The sequence below is a fragment of the Pogoniulus pusillus genome, chromosome 9 (assembly GCF_015220805.1).
Source record: "Pogoniulus pusillus isolate bPogPus1 chromosome 9, bPogPus1.pri, whole genome shotgun sequence".
Taxonomy (NCBI): domain Eukaryota; kingdom Metazoa; phylum Chordata; class Aves; order Piciformes; family Lybiidae; genus Pogoniulus; species Pogoniulus pusillus.
The window spans coordinates 37,695,762-37,715,086 of NC_087272.1; the positions used below are offsets into that span (position 1 = coordinate 37,695,762).

Consider the following 19,325-nt stretch of genomic DNA (forward strand, 5'->3'; position numbering starts at 1 on the left):
ATGCGCGACTGGACACCAGGCCAGGCTCTGCCTCGGCAGCGGAGCAGCCGCTGACAGCGGCCGGGAGGAAAGGCCCTCCCTGACAGGGCCGGCAAGAGGCGAATATAGGCGGCTCAGCCCCGGCACCCTCCCCGACTGCTGCGGAGAGGCTCCGGCCCCGGCAACGTCACCGCGGCCCCGGCAACGCCGCCCGCCCGCAGCCGAGCGAAGCTTCCGGGTGCCGCCTGTGACGTGGGCGGAGAGCGGGGCCGCGGCCGGATGCGCGTCCGCCGCGCCCGCCCCGAGCCGCCCGCCCGCCGCCGCCGCGGAGGAGGGGACAGCCAGCGGGCCCCCGCGGCCCGCCCCGCCGCGCCACAGCCCTCCCCCGCCGCGGGCCGCCCGGCCATGTAGACGGGGCGGCGCGGCCGCCCTTCCCCGCGCAGCCGTCCCTCTGCCAGCGGGCGCCATGGAGGACGTCGGCTCGGGCGTGAACGCGGACGCGGAGGTGCGGAAGCTGCAGGAGCTGGTGAAGAAGCTGGAAAAGCAGAACGAGCAGCTCCGCAGCCGCCACGGCGCCCTGCCCGCCGCCCCCGCCAGCCCCAAGCGCCTCCTCAGCGGTGGGCCTTCTCCCTCGCCCCCCGCCGCCTCCCCGCCCGACGGCCGCTGCCTCAGCCCCAGGGCGGCTGCCCGGCGCCCGCCCCTCGAGGAGCCCGGCGGCGTGGCGGCCGGCGGGGAGGGCAGCGGCCTCTTGGACGACGCGGCGTTGCTGAGGCCGGAGGAGCTGGAGCGGCTGGCCGGCTGCGAGGAGGACGAGACCGGCTGGTGAGCGTGGGGACGGGGTGGGGACGGGGTGGGGTGTCCCTTTTCGCTGCCGGTAGGCGGAAGAGCCAGAGCCTTGCGCTTACCCTGCGGTCCTCGGGGCGAAGGTGCCGTTCGTTTCTAGAGGGGTGCCTGGAGTCGGAGGTGGTCTCCGGGCTTTGTGTAGAGAGGCAGCCTCGCCCTCTGGGGCTGGGCGAAGGGATTAGCTCCCCAGGATGTGCTGAAGCCTGCAGGGGAAGGGTGTGTGGGTTTCTGCCCATCACCTCGCGTTTCCCTGGATGCCCTCAGCTCTCTGCTTTTGTTCGGTCGTGGTTGAGGACATTTTTCTATCGGGTCACTTGGAGACAGGAGTGTGCTCCGCCGCTGCTGCTGCTGCTAGATCAGTTGTCAGCGTTTCCACAAGTTCAGAAGGTGCGGAGGCGTTGAGAAACTTGTGGAGGATTTCTGGGGTGGTGCAGAATTAGCTCACAGGTGCTGCTACACCACTTGAGACGTGCATCAAGCCTGTTTTAAGCCTTGATTTCTTTCAGCTGTTCAGGCAGCAAAGGTGACGTGCTGCTTTGCTGCTTCATCTCCTAAACCTGCTGTCCTCGGGTGTTTTATTTCTACAATGCAGAACCACAATTTACCTTAGGTGATTCCTCTCTTTTTAGACTGCTTACCCTGCTGCTTCAGCCGTGCAGGTGACAGCTCACCTTGGATGAGCTTCTACTGAGAATCCAGGTTTGCTCTCCCTTACCATCGTGCTGTTCCCCAGCTGCCTTACTGAAGTTGCCTGTGACCGTAGTGGAGGAGCAGCGTTACATCTGCAGGAGAAATGCAAGGGAGGAGCACAGTGTCAGCAGAGGAACACAGGGCAAGCATGTCCAGGGAAGAAAAGTGTGTACCAAAAGTGGTCTGACAGGGGTCAGAACTGGTTGTAGGCTCATCTGCAAACATCTTTGTGAGGGAACAGGCAGACAGTTTAAAAAATTGAACAAAGGAAAATGTGCTTTAGAGTGAGAACTACCTTTAGAAGCACTGGAACGATGCCATGTGTGAGCAATGTTTAGTTGCTTAGGGAGGAGACAGTGTGTGTGCTTCCTCGGAGGATCATTTGCCTGACATCCAGCCTGATCCACTGGAGGAGTATGAGAGCATAAGCTTGTTCTCATCCAACTCGCCTTTGCAGCGCCACAGGCTGGGGACAGAGTGGCTGAGGGCAGCCAGGAAAAAAGAGATCTGGGGGTACTGGTAGATAGTAGCTGAAGATGAGGCAGCAGTGTGCCCAGGTAGGCAGGAGAGCCAATGGTATCCTGGCCTGCATCAGGAGCAGTGTGGCCAGCAGGACAAGGGAGGTTCTTGTGCCCCTGTACTCAGCACTGCTCAGGCCACACCTTGAGTGCTGTGTCCAGTTCTGGGCTCCTCAATTCAAGAGAGATGTTGAGGTGCTGGAAGGTGACCAGAGAAGGTCAACAAAGCTGGCGAGGGGCCTGGAGCACAGCCCTGTGAGGAGAGGCTGAGGCAGCTGGGGGTGTGCAGCCTGCAGAAGAGGAGGCTCAGGGGTGACCTCATTGCTGTATACAACTACCTCAAGGGACATTGTAGCCAGGTGGGGTTAGTCTCTTCTGGCAGGCACCCAGCAACAGAGCAAGGGGACACAGTCTCAAGTTGTGCCAGGGGAGGTCTAGGCTGGATGTTAGGAGGAAGTTGTTGTCAGAGAGAGTGATTGGCATTGGAATGGGCTGCCCAGGGAGGTGGTGGAGTCGCCATGCTTGGAGGTGTTCAAGAAAAGACTGGATGAGGCACTTAGTGCTGTGGTGTAGATGACTGGATAGGGCTGGGTGCTAGGTTGGCCTGGATGATCTTGGAGGTCTCTTCCAACTTGGTTGATTCTATGCTAAATTAGCACAAGGCATCACCTTCCAGATGATGAGCTGTGCAAAGCAGCTACTCTTATTTCTCCTTTTATGCTATGTGGCTTACAGCACGAGGGAAATGAAACATAATAAATTTGGAGTGGGGTGGCCAAATATGTCAATGTCACAGATTCTAGTGACAATAGATATTACTCTTTTATGTCTAAAACCTAAATCATGCACAGCATAATTGATCTTTCCAGTGGAAGTTAATGTCACAACAGAGGATATGGCGACAGCAGAAACGCTGCGTGGTTTTGTTTATGCAGTGCTGGGCATTCATGGGGCAGTCAGCACAGCTCTTGCTGGTGGCAGGTGTTTGGCACATTACTTAGTGCTGCCTGTTATTGTGGCTTCAGTCCTGTTTCTGTGCAAGTTACAAACCTCAACAGACAACATCATTTAAATGCAGCCTATTCCATACTTTAATTCCTTTCCTAATATTTTAGCAGCTGCAATGCTAATTTTCAGTTGTAGACCTAGAAAAGAGCAGTTGTTAAAAGCTGTGCTCCATATAAAGAAGTATGGCCATGTAATAAAACCTTTTTCCCCCTTCTACCCGTGCTATAGTTTAATATGCACTCACTGATAAATGTGCTTTGGCTTGATTGATGATTGATTGTTTATTTTTTTCCAACTGCTCCATAAAACCAGAAACCAAACTCCAGAAATTTATGACCAACAACTTAATTCAGTCATTGAGGTACTAAATTTTTAGGCAGGTAGGGTAACTTTCTAGTTCTGCATTTGATGAATGGAGTTAGTGCTGTCAGTGAAACAGGCAATTGTCAGTGAACCTGGTGGAGCAATCCAAAAGCAACAAGTTTGTGAAAAATAGGAGTTGTGGTGTAAGTGGATTTCTTTTAAACTGTTTCATAGTGGCATTCCAGTATCTGAAGGGAGCCTACAGAAAGGCTGAGGTGGGAATGTTTACAAGGTTTTGTAATGACAGGACAAAGAGGAATGGGCTTAAATGGGCAGAGGGGAGATTGAAACTGGATGTTAGGAAGACATTCTTTACAGTGTGGGCGGTGAGACACTGGCACAGGATGCTCAGGGAGGCTGTGATCAAAGATCACATTCTGTGATTCTGTCATCCACAACCTTCCTGGAGGTGTTCAGGGCCAGGCTGGATGACACCTTGAGTGACCTATTCTAGTGGGAGGTGTCCCTGCCTATGGTTGGGAGTTGGAACTGAATGATCTTTGAGGTCCCTTCCAACCCAAACCATTCTATGACTCTGTAAAGATCACAGAATCAGTCAAGGTTGGAAGGCACCACAAGGATCAGCCAGTTCCAACCCCCCTGCCATGGGCAAGGACACTCTACACTGGATCAAGCTTCCCAGAGCCTCATCCATCCTGGCCTCAAACACCTCCAGCCATGGGGCCTCAACCACCTCCCTGGGCAACCCATTCCAGCCTCTCACCACTCTCATGCTCAACAACTTCCTCCCCACCTCCAGCCTCACTCTCCCCACCTCCAGCTTTGCTCCATTCCCCCCAGTCCTGCCACTCCCTCACAGCCTAAAAAGTCCCTCCCCAGCTTTTTTGTAGCCCCCTTCAGATCCTGGAAGGCCACAAGAAGGTCCCCTGGGAGCCTCCTCTGCTCCAGCCTGCACAGCCCCAACTCTTTCAGTCTGTGCTCACAGCAGAGCTGCTGCAGCCTCTGAGCATCCTCCTGACCCTGCTCTGGACACTCTCCAGCATCTCCACAGCCCTCTTGTCATAGGGGCTGCAGAACTGGCTGCAGTAAGATCCCACTGTAAAGGCCTCAGTTAGGCCAGGTCACACACAGAGTAATTGAATCAACTGTAAGGGTGCATGTGCTCGAAATTCATACCTCATGTGAACTCTTTTCAGGTAGAAATGGATTTAGATCGCTACAGCTTAACCTAAAATCCTGTTTAAATTATGGGATTGCATCACTGTAGAAAGCAAAGACCATTTCCCAGCTAAGGACACCTCAGGTGGAAACAAGTGACACTTAAATTGCAGCTTGTGCATAAAATTGTTGCTTAGGTGTTTTGTTTGTCTGCATAGATTTGTCTTTGCTGTGAATTTCAGAAGAGCTTTGCTGTGGAAGATAATAGATGGTGAAGGGTGCTGGTTCTCTCTGTTCTGCTCTCTGCTTTGTGTAGTACAGGCATTTTTTTCAGTCCATGTATTCACATACCCCATTAGGAAATTGTCTGCAGCCTTGTAATGGCAGAAGAAATAGTTTGCTTCCCTGCTGAAATGACTTTCTTTTGCATTTAGTGCTCTCATGAGATTAGTGCCTGTGAAGTTTGGCTATGAATTTAAGATGGAACTGAAACAGATGATCTTGGAGGTCTCTTCCAACCTGGTTGATTCTATGTTTCTACTGTCTGCCCTGGGTTTTTGTCTCTGTGTTTCAGAACTGAGCATCTCATTTTTAAGTTTTAATTCTTTTAAGTGGCTTTAGAGAAGTCTACACAGGCCACAAGTGTGAAGCAGAAACTGAAAGGAGAAGGTAAAATTGCTTTTTTGACAGTGTTGCTTTGGTTAGCAGCATTGGCTGTTAAAACAGCATTACAGTGTTAGTGAACACTGGGACTGGTGTGATGGTTTGGGTGTACCCCCCCCCAGCTTGGAAAAATCACCCAGATTAGGCTCAGTCCATCTGGGAATTGAATGAAGCTTTATATTTACAGCTAAGCATGATATACAAGCAGACAGTTACTTTTTAACTTGTCTATTTCTGTATATATTGTAATACAGAAACACAGCAGCCCTCCCAGAAACCAGAGTCCCCAGGAGGGGCTCCCAACTGCCTTCCCTCTTCTCCCCACCCCTCTACCTTACCCCAGAGTTTGCCTTACGTTTAAGGTAGTTTGGAGGGTCAGCCAGGAGGGTTAGGAAGCAGAAGGATTAGTCAGGCAGGTTAGAGAGAGAAGTGCAGCCCAAAAAGCCCAGAGAAAGGCTCTGTTACCTGTGTTTATGTTCTTGTTCTTATACATCTCAGCAAGCCTATGAGTGAAGTAGACATCACCCTTGTTTCATTCTCACAGCCTATAATCTAGTTCTTCTCACCAAAACATTCTAGCTAGCTTCAAACTAGCACAGACTGGGTTGGGGTTTTTTTTGGTTTGTTGGTTTGGTTTTCTGTCATTAGTTAAATCCAGATGTGCTTTAGGTTTTAAAAGAGACCAGCCATAAGATCATCTTCAAATCACATTAAATTGAAGTGTTTCAGTGAATTAAGAGAGAGTTTCTTAGCCATATGGTGAAACTTTCTATCACGTTTCAGCTGTGCACTTTCTGATGGAACTGAGCTGTGCCTGGCCCAGGGAGACTTTCCTTTAGGCTTGCTAATTACTTCCTTAAGAAGTCAGCAGTGACTTTGGTAAGCTATGATATAGGTGTTCCTCTTTAGCTGGTCTTGGACCAGATTGGAATCAAATTGATTTCCCCCCTCCAATTTCAAGCTGTGCAGGCCTTTTTTGTTAGTTAATTAAAACTCTCTACAACTACCTGCAGGGAGGTTGTAGCCAGGTGGGGTTGGGCTCTGCTGCCAGGCAGCCAGCACCAGAAGAAGGGGGGACAGTCTCAAGCTGTGCCAGGGCAGGTCTAGGCTGGATGTGAGGAGGAAGTTGTTGTCAGAGAGAGTGATTGGCATTGGAATGGCTGCCCAGGGAGGTGGTGGAGTCACTGTGGCTGGAGGTGTTGAAGCCAAGCCTGGCTGAGGCACTTAGTGCCAAGGTTTAGATGACTGGCTAGGGCTGGGTGCTAGGTTGTACTGGCTGAGCTTGGAGGTCTTATCCAACCTGCTTGATTCTATGATTCTGTGAACAACAAAGGGACAGAAAAAGGGACCAGGTGGAGAAGTCTCCAGAGAGGCAGGGCAAGATACGTAGCTCCTCACCTGACTTGCTGGGTAAGGTTGGGTGTGGATATATATTGCACCTGGGAGACAGCTTGGTAACAGTACATAAGGTGGCTTGCTCTGCTGCTTTTTAGAAGTGAACTGCCCCAAGTTTATTGCAGGCTAAGTGTGCACACGTGGGCAATTACTGGGGATTGGTTAATGTGCTGTGAACCCACTGTAACTTGATTTGCAGTAACTTGTTAGGCACTGAGCTAAACTTTCTGAGGTTTCTTTTAAACACGAGGAAAACAACAGCAGTGCTCTTTCTCCCAAACTGATATGCATCAAAGAGCTTCCTGTGTGAGTACATCTAATTGCTCAGCAAATATCAGAACTTGTGTCCCCCCCCTTTAAATGGTAGTGCTGGAAAAGCCAGCCTAGCACTCACCCATGTTTTCATATCACTGCAGTGTGAGAGCTGCCTGCTAGGACTGAAATAGCTCCTGCTCACTGACTTCACTTACAAACAAAAGGCAGCTGGTCACTCTTTCAAGTGAAATTGCTGGTGGGTGGTTTACATTGATGTTAACAGTTCAAAGTCATATTTTTTGTGTTATTGAAGGCCTCATATTGGGCTGGTATCCTGCTTAGTTAAAATGGAAAGTGAGTAGCTCTGCTATTATACACATTCTCATTTGGCAGCTATTTCTGTTCAATTGGCACCTATCTTTAGCAGTCTACGTTTCTGTTGTAGTCATCCTTTCCAGTTAGCTGGCTAAGTGACCCAAGTACAAACATGGTTGCAATCTGTAATTATTGTCTTTCAGCTCATACTGCTTAATGCCCTCTGAGCACCAACTTTGTTTTAGAACCCTAAATTTTGTTACAGTGAGCCTAGCAAAGCAGCAGGTGGGTGTTTTAGGATAGAGCTGCACCTGAATGGGCTGCCCAGGGAGGTGGGGGAGGCACCATCCCTGGAGGTCTTCAAGAAGAGACTGGATGAGGCACTTGGTGCCATGATCTGGTTGACTGGATGGGGCTGGGTGCTAGGTTGGACTGGATGAGCTTGGAGGTCTCTTCCAACCTGCTTGATTCTATGATTCTGAATGAACTCCCATTGCTGAAATAACATCTCAGCTCAAGAGTGAGCTCATTGCTGTCTAGAACTACCTGAAGGGAGGCTGTAGCCAGCTGGGGTTGGGCTCTTCTCCCAGGCAACCATCAACAGAACAAGGGGACACAGTCTTAAGTTGTGGTGGGGGAGGTCTAGGCTGGATGTTAGGAGGAAGTTCTTCACAGAGAGAGTGATTGGCATTGGAATGGGCTGCCCAGGGAGGTGGTGGAGTTACCGTCCCTGGGGGTCTTCAAGAAAAGCCTGGCTGAGGCACTTAGTGCCATGGTCTAGTTGCTTGGCCAGGGCTGGGTGCTAGGTTGGACTGGATGATCTTGGAGGTCTCTTCCAACCTGGTTGATTCTATGATTCTGTGATTCTAAATGAACTCCCACTGCTGAAATAACATCTCAGCAATTCCTCCTCAGCTGCTAAAATGACATTTATAAATGTGATTTAGGTCTCTTGGAAACTGGACAGGTTCTGATCAATTCCTGCCCTGTGACCTAACTAAAAGAGAAGTTAATGCTTTTCATTTTGTGGCAGATTAAATGTTGATCTGATTTAAAGGTGGTTTTTAACAAAGTTCATTTAATGGCTTTTCAATTTATCTTCCTAGTTGGGGAAGAAACATGTGAGAGAACTAAGGATTACTGAAGTTACCAGTTAGTCAAATGAAATAACTGATGTAGCATCAAATGATGATTCTTTGGACACTGGAATGGGCTGCCTGGGGAGGTGGTGGAGTCGCCGTCCCTGGGGCACTTCAAGGCAAGGTTGGACGTGGCACTTGGTGCCATGGTCTGGCCTTGAGCTCTGTGGTAAAGGGTTGGACTTGATGATCTCTGAGGTCTCTTCCAACCCTGATGATACTGTGATACTGTGATACTTTGAGGTATCTACATTTCATAGAGTCGTGGAATGGTAGGGGTTGGAAGGGACCTTTGGATATCCTCGAGTCCAGACCTCTGCCAAAGCAGGATGACCCAGGGCAGGTCACAAAGGACTGCATCTAGATAGGTCTTGGAAGTCTACAGAGAAGGAAACTCCACAACCTCTCTGGCCAGCCTGTTCTGGTGCCCCAGCACGCTCAGCACTGCTCTGTTTTCCCAGGCACCCAGTGACAGAACAAGAGGACACAGTCTCAAACTGCACCAGGGCTGGTTTGGGCTGGACATTAGGAAGAAATTCTTCATGGAAAGAGTTATTGCCCATTGGAATGGGCTGCCTGGGGAGGTGGAGTCACCATCCCTGGAGGTGTTTGAGAGGAGGCTGGATGAGGCACTTGGTGCCATGATTTAGTTAATTTGAAGGGTTAGGTGATAGGTTAGACTTGATGGTCCTAGAGCACTTTTCCAACCTAGTTAATTCCATGATTCTGTGATTCAGAGTAAAGAAGTTTTTTTCCTCACGTTGATAGGAGATTTCCTGTGTTCCAGTTTGTATCCATTGCCCCTTGTCCTGTCACAGGGAACCACTGAAGAGAGAGTCATAGAATCAACCAGGTTGGAAGAGACCTCCAAGATCATCCAGCCCTGGCCAGAGACTGACACCTTCACTTAGACACCCACCATTCAGATATTTACAAACATTAATAGGATCCCCTCTTGAAACAGATGCTTGAGGACTGAAGGAAGGACATGTTTTTTCCCATTTCTAACTTCTCATGACATTTATGGCATTTGAACATGTTTGATACTATGAAGGCTTTGGTATGAATTTCCTTTATTAATGATGCCCCTGAAGTTAACCTCACGATCATGTCTGGTTTAGGCATGATTCACATCTCTGCTGTGTATAGGCATTATTAGAGCTCTCAAGCCTAGTAATTAAGCAGACTTATATTTGGAACATGTTTAATAGGCCACACAACTCCTCAACTTTTCCATGTAAGGATCATCAGGACCACATTAGAGCATACAGACTCTAACATCCCTTCTGAAAGGCTTCTCAAACAGTGGGCAGTTGTATAGTTGTTGTGGCAGTTCTGGGGGAGCTACATGATGCTATTAGAGGAGTCCTCCAAGACTTTGAAGACCCCTTTACCCCTTCTGTAGCAAGACCCCTTTACCCCTTCTATAGCATTCCTTTCAGACAGCAACATGTCCTTTTAAGATGAGGAAATGAACACTGGCATTATTTTCCAGCCACTACCCAGGGCACAGCTAATTATCTTTAATTGTTAGTGACAGGAAGGTAGTTATGTTCCCAGTTGCACTTTGCAACCTCCCTGAGTCCTCCCAACTCCACTTGAAAAAATCTCATCCTGTAGCAGAGATGTGCTCTTCTAATAAAAGGGTTTCATGAGCTTGTCAATGGATTTTGTAGTTTTCAGCTCATTTTGAGAGACCTGAAGTTTTGCTGTATCTCATCTTTCAAAGCTAGAAGCATTCAGTTAAGTACACCAACAAATTAGTAATTACCTGAGCAAGGTATCTGTCAGTTACAACTGCAGGATAAGAACTTTATGGGGGTGGAGGAAGGAAGGACACCTGTAAGCCAGTTACATGCAGGGATGGCATTTAGGTCTGGAATTGTATTTTTCTTAATCAGAGACTCTGGAGGTGTTCAAGAAAAGCCTGGATGAGGCACTTGGTGCCATGGTCTGGTTGATTGGGTAAGGCTGGGTGCTAGGTTGGGCTGGATCAGCTGGGAGGTCCCTCCCAACCTGCTTGACTCTATGATTTACCTGTAGCTGTTTATTCAAAAGCCATCTTATCTTTTAACTTACTGAATTTGCTCCAGATTGGTTCTCCTGGAACCTAGAAGAGTTTAGGTTGCCACTGTAGAGTTCTAAATTGTCTCTTTTTCATACCACCCAGTATCTATCTCCTGATAGATTTCTTTTTAGCAGCTTTTCATTGTAGAGTTTCCCTCTTGTATTTTATGAGACTTTCTTATTGATCAGTCCTTGGATTTTCTCTTTTTTCTTCACATCCTCAAGTTGCTTTCTCAGTCCTGCTTTTACCTGCACCATGTTTTGTGCATTCTGTTTCATTGCCTCTGAGAAAACTGGCAAGTACAATAAAGTTAATGACTCTAATTCCTTCCACTTGCCATCTTCTTTCTAATTTGGATTTGTGACTTCATGTTCATCTGCTTGTTTTCTCCATCTCCCTTCTACTAAGCAGGAGAAGGAGTTTGATACACAAAGACTCTGCCTTTCTTCCTAATTAGAACCTTTGCTTCTTGTTCCATGCTTGTGGCAGCTGGCCTCTTGTATTCTAAGCACAGAGGTGTGTTCCCCAGGTGAAGCAAGACCTATAGAGCTATTTTATTCCTACCTCAGTGTTGTGTTCTCTTTCTTCAAAGTGTTTTCTGACTCAAGCTGTGTCCCAGTGCAACAGGCTGAAGCTTGCCCATTCAGCTGATGTGATCATCTGAGCTGGCAGAGACAGCTTTGTGCAAAAGCTCTGCCCTTTGTGCACTGCATCTTCCTGGAACTCATCAGTAGAGCTCCTGTCTGCTTTAAAATTCAGGTTGGCATTGCTGGGGCATAGTTGCCTACAGACAGCTGAAGGAAGGGAATATTGCTGCCTGCAGCAGTGTCATAGTGTCTGGGCTTCTTAAGATGCTGTTTCAAAATAGGTCAAAGCTCCTCAGCTGCTTTTTATATACTGTTTTCTTTCAATTGACCTTCTGTTGCTGTACTGTGGAGTCTTTGGTGTCTCCTGGAGAAACTGGATGCTGGAAGGTTAATTCTTTGCTTCTGGAACGGAGGTTTCTGATAAGTACCATTTGTTGTAGGGGTGGTAACTGCAGGCTGTCAGCTTCCTCAATCGTTTTCAACTTCCTGTTTTGAGAAGATGATTTAGTAGTGTTGAAAGATGTATGAAGCCATTCCGTAGCTAAGCTTCAATCTTCAACTGATTGTGCTGTTGCCTTGCTGCAGAGTGCATTAGCCAGATACAAATGGCAATGGATCTCTTCTGCAATGGTCTTCAGCTAAGAATTGATGACAGAGTGATAGGGATTGGAGGGGACCCCCAGAAATTAAGCCAAACTCTGCTGTCACTGCAGGGTGACCTAGAACAGGTTGCACAGCATCCAAACAGGCTTTGAATGATTCCAGACGTGGAGACTCCAGCACTTCTCTGGGCAGCCTGTTGCAGTGCTGCTCCACCCTCAAAGTAAAGAAATTCCTCCTTCTGTTTACATGGAATTTCCTCTGTTCAGGTTTGTACCCATTGCCTCTTGCCCTGTCGTTGGGCAAGCGATGCTTTTGGCCACTGACAAAAGTCTGGCCCCATCTTCCTGACACTCACCCACCCTGTAAGTATTTATAAGCATTCCTCCCTCAGTATTCTCTAGGCTAAAAAGCACCAAGTCCCTCAGCCTTCCTTCATAAGACATGCTATAAATCATAGAATCAGTCAGGGTTGGAAGGGACTGCAAGGATCATCTAGTTCCAACCCCCCTGCTGTGGCATGGGACACCTCACACTAGGTCAGGCTGTCTAGAGTCTCATCCAGCCTGGCCTTAAACACCTCCAGGGATGGGGCTGTACCCTCTCAAGCAGTACCATGTCCTTCTTGAACTGGGGAGCTCAGACCCAGACACAGGTACCCCCTTTGAGTTAAACAGGAGTTTGACAGAGAAGATTATTTAGCCTTATTTAAGTTGTTTGTGGCTGCTTCACAGTCTGCTTTCTGTTTTTTTTTTCCTTCCTGCTATTGGGAGGAGAGGAAGTAGTAGTAGAAATACCTCTTTTAACTTTTCCCTTGGCCATTTTTTTCCCTCTTACTCCAAATCAGACAAACCAAGTAGAATTAAGTCAGTTTAAAATGTGAGTTTGCCTGTTCTTCATCAGATGAAAAACGAAGATCACTGCTTTATAATAGACTATAACTGCATCATGTGCAGGGAGCTGTCCTGAAAGAGCCATTGTGTTCCTGTATCAATGCACATATGTTTGTCATGAGGTGGTGGAGCTGCATGAAATAGATGTATTCTGAATTTCTGTCTTGATGTAAGGTGTGAAACAAAGGCTGTTAAAGGAAAACTAGGTGACTGGAAAGGAGGGAGAGAATATGCAATATGTGTTTGGTTACAAAGGAAGAGGGGAAAATGGGAGCTGTGTGAGCCTGGATTGCCTCACTAAAACTGCAAAGCAAATGTAAGGATTGGAAATAGCAGAAAATGAAGTCCTGGAGCTTATCTTTTTGATTAGGTTTGTTGAATCACAGAAACATTGAGGTTGGAAAAGGCTCTCAGCATCACCAAGTCCAGCCCAGAACCCTACTCTGCAAGATGCACCCTAAACATATCCCCAAGCACCACATCCAAACCACCTTTAAACACATCCAGAGTTGATGACTCCTCCATCTCCCCAGGCAGCTCATTCCAATGCCAATCACTCTTGCTGGGAAAACATTTTTCCTAATGATCAGTCTAAACCTACCCAGTGGCAGCTTGAGGCCATTCTCCCTTATTCTAGCACTAATGACCTGTGAGAAGAGACCAGCACCAACCTCTCCACAGTGTCCTTTCAGATAGCTGTAGGCAGTGATGAGGTCTCCTCTCTTTCACTCTAACCATCCCCAGCTCCCTCAGTCACCTCTCATTTATTCTCCAGGCCCTTCCCCAGCTCCTTTGCCCTCCTCTTCACTGGCTCCAGCACCTCCACGTGGCTCTTGTATTGAGGTGCCCAAAACTGAGCAAGAGTACTCAAGGCATGGCCTCACCAGGGCAGAGTACAAGGGGACAATCCCCTCCCTACATGATATGCCTTTCAAAGAGGACCTGCACTCAATTCCTTGCCTGCTGTATCGTGGGCATTACTGTAAACACTTCAGATGTGCATGGACCTTCTCAAAGGCAGCAAGGCATCTGAGCTATCCAGAGTTTGTCTAGTCTGGACAGCACAGAAGCTGTCTCTTGGCTTTGACACTTTGTGTTGTGTAAACATTACCCTAGGGCAGAAAAGAGTATGTGCAAATAAATACTGAGAAGAGAGTAAATTTGGAGTGTTAGAGAGCTACTGAACGTTAAACATTAAACTACCTGCAGATGATCACAGCAGGGACAGCAGTTTGTGTAAGGACTTACACACAAGTGTAAAGATTGAGTGATTCTTGTGCTTTCCAAGGATCCTCAGGGCTAAAAATGTGATGGGCTGCTAGCTTTTCTTGTGGGCAGAGTGCCTGTAAAGATTGTAAGGGTTTCTACAAAGTCTGTTTTAATGACCAGCATGGAACTGAGCAGTGCAAGCCAGATGGACTCTAGTGTGTGGTTGTGACTGCTTGTGCTGCTACAAAGAGCTTCTGTTTGCAAACCTATCAGCTAAGCACCATCCCTGGAGCTTGAGAAAAGCAGTTTAGACTGGAGATCAGGAAGAAATTCTTTACAGTGAGGGTGGTGAGACACTGAAATAGGTTGCCCAGGGAGGTTGTGTATGTCCTTCCCCTGGAGGTGTTCAAGGCCAGGTTGAATGAGGCTTCGAGCAGCTTGGGATAGGGGGAGGTGTCCCTACCCACTGCACAGGAGTTGGACCTAGATAATCTTTAAAGTCCCTTCCAACCAAAACCATTCTATCCATCTATACAGCTGAAATTCAGGGAGGGACAGTTAAGGAGCCTCAAGTGATACAAAAAGGGCATTTCTGCTTCATGATTCACTCCTGCTTCCTTGTCACCTCCTTTGATTCAGGACAAAGCCTGCTCTTGCTCTGATTGAAGGCTTTCTAATGCTTTTCCAGACCCAGCTGGGACTGCAAACATGGTGCTTAGCAGACAAATGTGTGCATATCTGTGCTTGTGTAGACACAAGAGAACCACCTTGAGTCACTGTCCCTGGAGGTGTTGAAGCAAAGCCTGGATGAGGCACTTAGTGCCATGGTCTGGTTGACTGGATAGGGCTGGGTGCTAGGTTGGACTGGACGATCTTGGAGGTCCCTTCCAACCTGCTTGATTCTGTGATAATAACAATCCTCCCTCTTGCATTTGCAAATGCACCTGTCTGATTTCAGTGTTTGAAGGGAGAGTGTTTCACAGCATGCTCCAAACAAAGTGATCAATGTGTTGTGGGTGAAAGATCTGTGGTTTTATAAGCATGCTTCTTGGGAAGCTTTTGTAAGAGGTGACCTCAGGAGTAGTTAAAAATAAGGCTTCTAAAGCTGTTTAGAAAACAAACTGAGATCAGGTTCCAGAAATACAGAGGAATAATCAGCTAATCTTGTAATAGAGCTGGGGAAAGTAACTTCTGAATTGCTGGTATCATTGGCATAGAGGAAACAAGAGGTTCTGCTGTCTGCTCTGTGTGGAAGCACAGCTGCTGAGGCTGTCAGATGTTGCCCAGTTAGTGTGGCATACAACCATATCCACTTGGAGTATGAAGTCTGTCATTACTCCTAGAAGAAACACTCATTTGTCCATTTTAACACACTCATAAGCTCTGGTTAGAGCTGCAGGTTTTGCACTTCACTGTTGGTTTGTGCTGAAGCACATTCCCAAGCTTGGTTCTGGTCCAAAGATCAGGCTTAAATATCCTCATTTTGAGTGTGGTTATGAACTTTTCCTGTCCTCTTTTTGTTGGGGAAAGTCTGCTAAATGTCTGAAGCCTTTAAACTGGAGTACTTCTTTCTTCTGTCCTGGAATACTGATGCTAAAATAAATGGAGATGCTGATGGGCAAAGGCCTCTGCATATTCCACAGACCAACGTGATCTTATTGTTTCTCTCTACTCTCCTATGTGCATTATCTCTTGTTCCTTGGTTTTAATGCTTTACAGTATACCCTCAGGGTAGAGATAGTCCTTTTGTTCCACGTTCAAAGGAAAACTAAAGGATCAGGTGCTAGGATAGGAATTACAAGCAAAAATAAGATGTTCATTGTTCAAGACTACTGAGATGTGTTCCATGCACTTCAGCCCTGTTTCATGGCTGTTAAGATGCTTATCACTTTTGCTTCATCTTTATGTTTAGGGACAAAACAGTTGGATATTGCATGGTGCTTTGTTTCCTCCTTTCAAGTGAATGTTACTTACATCTGAAAAGATTCATCCTGATTTGTGCATTTACGTGGCAGAGTGAATTCTCCATATACCTCTGAAAAGTGAGGATCTGTTTTCTCTGGCACAGTAGTTTGTATATCCCAGTGTAGCAATACAGACCTCACTTCTCACCAGAAGCCCTTGGCACTGAAATGAGCTGCCCAGGAAGGTGCTTGAGTCTGGATGTGTTTAAAGGTGGTTTGGATGTGGTGCTTAGGGATATGCTGTCTACAACTACCTGAGGGGTGGTTGTGGCCAGGAGGTTGCTCTCTTCTCTCAGGTGGCCAGCACCAGAACAAGAGGACACAGCCTCAGGCTGTGCCAGGGGAGATTTAGGCTGGAGGTGAGGAGAAAGTTCTTCCCTGAGAGAGTCATTGGACACTGGAATGGGCTGCCCGGGGAGGTGGTGGAGTCGCCGTCCCTGGAGCTGTTCAAGGCAGGACTGGACGTGGCACTTGGTGCCATGGTCTGGCCTTGAGCTCTGTGCTAAAGGGTTGGACTTGATGATCTGTGAGGTCTTTTCCAACCCTGATGATACTGTGACACTGTGGTTTAAGGTGAATCTACTGTAGAGTAGGGTTATAGGTTGGAATTGGTGATCCTGAAGGGCTTTTCCAACCTGGATGTTTCTGTGATTCCAAGTTCTCAGTTTTATGCTGTATCCAAAAGAATTAAACATTAAAATTGTGCTTTCTTTATATTTTGGGATAGTACTGTACATAAACCTTCTAAAAATAGAATAATATTTGGTATTTTATTACATGCCTGCTCTTATGCTTATTTCTTCTGTCTTCAAGGGTTAATTTTTCCACTCCTTTCCAGGTTATACACATCCCCAAAGAAGAAACCGACTCCAGTGCAAAAATGTGTCAGTCCATTAGTTTGGTGCAGGCAGGTTTTGGATTACCCAAGTCCTGATGTTGAATCTGCTAAGAAGTCACTGATCCACAGGCTGGAACAGACAATGTCAGGTGAGTTCCTGCATACTAATACCACTGGGTTGTGCATATTTATTCTGAAAAGGAGTCAGCATTAGCTGATGAAGAGTTGTGAGAGAGCAGGGTGAGATGTAGCAGTTAGGGCTGTCTGAAATGTTCATTATGGTTTGCAAACAATAGTCCATTCTGCTCATTTGTATGAACAAAGTGAAGCTTTAGACCATGAATCACAATTTCAGAGCTTTAAACTGCCTGCATGGTTACAGTGTGGTCAGAAGATTTCAGGGAGAAACACTACCCTTAACTTGGAGATTTTGTTGGTTTAGTTTAAAACAGAAGCCTGTATTAAAGTATCTTATCTAGGTGCTTATCAGTATGGTAGTGCCCTGCTAGGTGAGCCATTACATTTCACTTGTAAAAAGCTGCCTGAAGGGAGGCTGTAGCCAGGTGGGGTTGGGCTCTGCTGCCAGGCACCCAGCAACAGAGCAAGGGGACACAGTCTCAAGTTGTGCCAGGGGAGGTCTAGGCTGGATGTGAGGAGGAAGCTCCTGGCAGAGAGAGTGATTGGCATTGGAATGGGCTGCCCAGGGAGGTGGTGGAGTGGCTGTGGCTGGAGGTGTTGAAGCAAAACCTGGCTGGGGCACTTAGTGCCATGGTCTGGTTGGTTGGGCAGGGCTGGGTGCTAGGTTGGACTGGCTGAGCTTGGAGCTCTCTTCCAGCCTGCTTGATTCTATTATCCTAAAAGCCTGGATGAGGCACTTAGTGCCATGGTCTGGTTGATTGGACAGGGCTGGGTGCTAGGTTGGACTGGCTGAGCTTGGAGGTCTCTTCCATCCTGGCTGATTCTATGAATTAAGGAAATGGAAGTTGAAGTTTTCAAATACTTTGGGGCAGTAATATTGAATTCTTTTCCTTCTATCCCCAGTAACCTAAGATTTTATCACAGTAAGGTTTATAAAATCCAGAGTTTATGATTCTTCCTGGATACAGATTAATTGGTTAGATTTGAGACTGAAAAAGGACTGTTTGGTGCTGAGAAGATGAATTTCTACATTGTGTACCATTTTATTCCCAGCAGCAAGATGCTGAAGGTCTGGTTCAAATTCTCTGCCCATCTTGTTTCTTGCTTTAATTTCTTTGTTGAAGCCTTTTTTTTCCCTTCAAGTTACACTGAGAAATAACTTCCTTGCTATGAGTATATGCTCTCTTGTTGTATTTCCATCTTCCTGCAGTCTTGCAATGTGTGACCTACCTATTTTTTTAGCTGCTATCTCCAGGAATTAATAGAATGACTGATCTGGAGCTAACAATACATGAACACACACTGCCAGAAGCATACTCCAACTATCAGCTCCTTTATGTGGTTACACAGAAATTTTTGAGTTTGACTGTAACTTTTTTTCCCTTCTCCTTGAGTTCTTCTCTGGAACAATTCAGTCTTTGTTCTGCTTTGTACTGAAATGTTTCTTAATGAAACATTGCTGTTAGATCACATGAAAAGGCCACTTCTTATTCTTATGGAACTTGTGAAAGTGCCTTCTGTTTTGAGTCACTTTCAATCATCCTCTAGTCCCTTTGTGTATGCTGCCTTGGCATACACATTTTCATCAAGAGTTAACATCATATATAGCTTAGTACAGGCAAAGGCTGAAACTGTACACTGAACAGTACCCAGAACACAGGGATTTGTGACCGGGGTGCAAGGAGTGGAGCAGTGGTTGGGAGAGCCCTGCAGAGGGACCTAGACAGGCTGGATGGGTGGGCAGAGGCCAATGGGATGAGACTGAACAAGGCCAAGTGCAGGGTTCTGCACTTTGGCCACAGCAACCCCAAGCAGCACTGCAGGCTGGGGCCAGAGTGCCTGAGAGCAGCCAGGCAGAGAGAGCCTGGTGGATAGGAGCTGAAGATGAGGCAGCAGTGTGCCCAGGTGGGCAGCAGAGCCAATGGCATCCTGGGCTGGCTCAGGAAACTGGCCAGCAGGACAAGGGAGGTTATTCTGCCCCTGCACTCAGCACTGCTCAGGCCATGCCTTGAGTGCTGTGTCCAGTTCTGGGCTCCTGAATTCAAGAGAGCTGTTGAGGTGCTGGAAAAGGTGTCCAGAGAAGGGCAGCAAGGCTGGGGAGGGGCCTGGAGCACAGCCCTGTGAGGAGAGGCTGAGGGAGCTGGGGGTGTGCAGCCTGCAGCAGAGGAGGCTCAGGGCAGAGCTCATTGCTGCCTGCAGCTGCCTGCAGGGAGGCTGTAGCCAGGTGGGGTTGGGCTCTGCTGCCAGGCAGCCAGCAACAGAACAAGGGGACACAGCCTCAAGTTGTGCCAGGGCAGGTCTAGGCTGGATGTTAGGAGGAAGCTGTTGTCAGAGAGAGTGATTGGCATTGGAATGGGCTGCCCAGGGAGGTGGTGGAGTCTTCGTGCCTGGAGGTGTTGCAGCCAAGCCTGGCTGGAGCACTTAGTGCCATGGTCTGGTTGCTTGGCCAGGGCTGCGTGCTAGGTTGGCCTGGATGAGCTTTGGAGGTCTCTTCCAACCTGCTTGATTCTGTGCAGCACTATCCAGTGCTAAATATTCAACATGAGTTTGCAGCACTCAAACTTGTCTTGTTTTCTAGAGCAAAAGAGAAATTCAAGATCAGTGTAACCAGATGTTGGCTTCAGTTAGAGGCTGCATCCTGTGTGTGACTGTTAGAATCCTGGAATCAGTCAGGGTTGGAAGAGATCATCTAGTTGCCATAGGCAGGGACACCCTACCCTAGATCTGGCTGGCCAGAGCCT

At 47.7% G+C, this 19,325-nt stretch overlaps 2 protein-coding genes across 5 annotated transcripts in view; one reads left to right on the forward strand and one right to left on the reverse strand.

Moving 5' to 3' along the window:
• TEC (tec protein tyrosine kinase) overlaps positions 1-1,223 on the reverse strand; it is an 88,304-nt gene extending 87,081 nt beyond the window's left edge. Inside the window, exon 1 of the mRNA XM_064149230.1 lies at positions 885-1,223. The gene's annotated coding sequence lies outside the window, so the exon portion shown is untranslated. The remainder of the gene's footprint in view (positions 1-884) is intronic.
• Positions 358-19,325, forward strand: part of SLAIN2 (SLAIN motif family member 2) — a 53,531-nt gene continuing 34,563 nt past the window's right edge. For all 4 annotated transcript variants that reach the window (XM_064149234.1, XM_064149235.1, XM_064149237.1 and 1 more), the window contains exons 1-2: positions 358-801; positions 16,447-16,595. In XM_064149234.1, the coding sequence (XP_064005304.1) occupies positions 446-801; positions 16,447-16,595 (505 nt within the window). In that variant the 5' untranslated portion in view covers positions 358-445. The remainder of the gene's footprint in view (positions 802-16,446; positions 16,596-19,325) is intronic.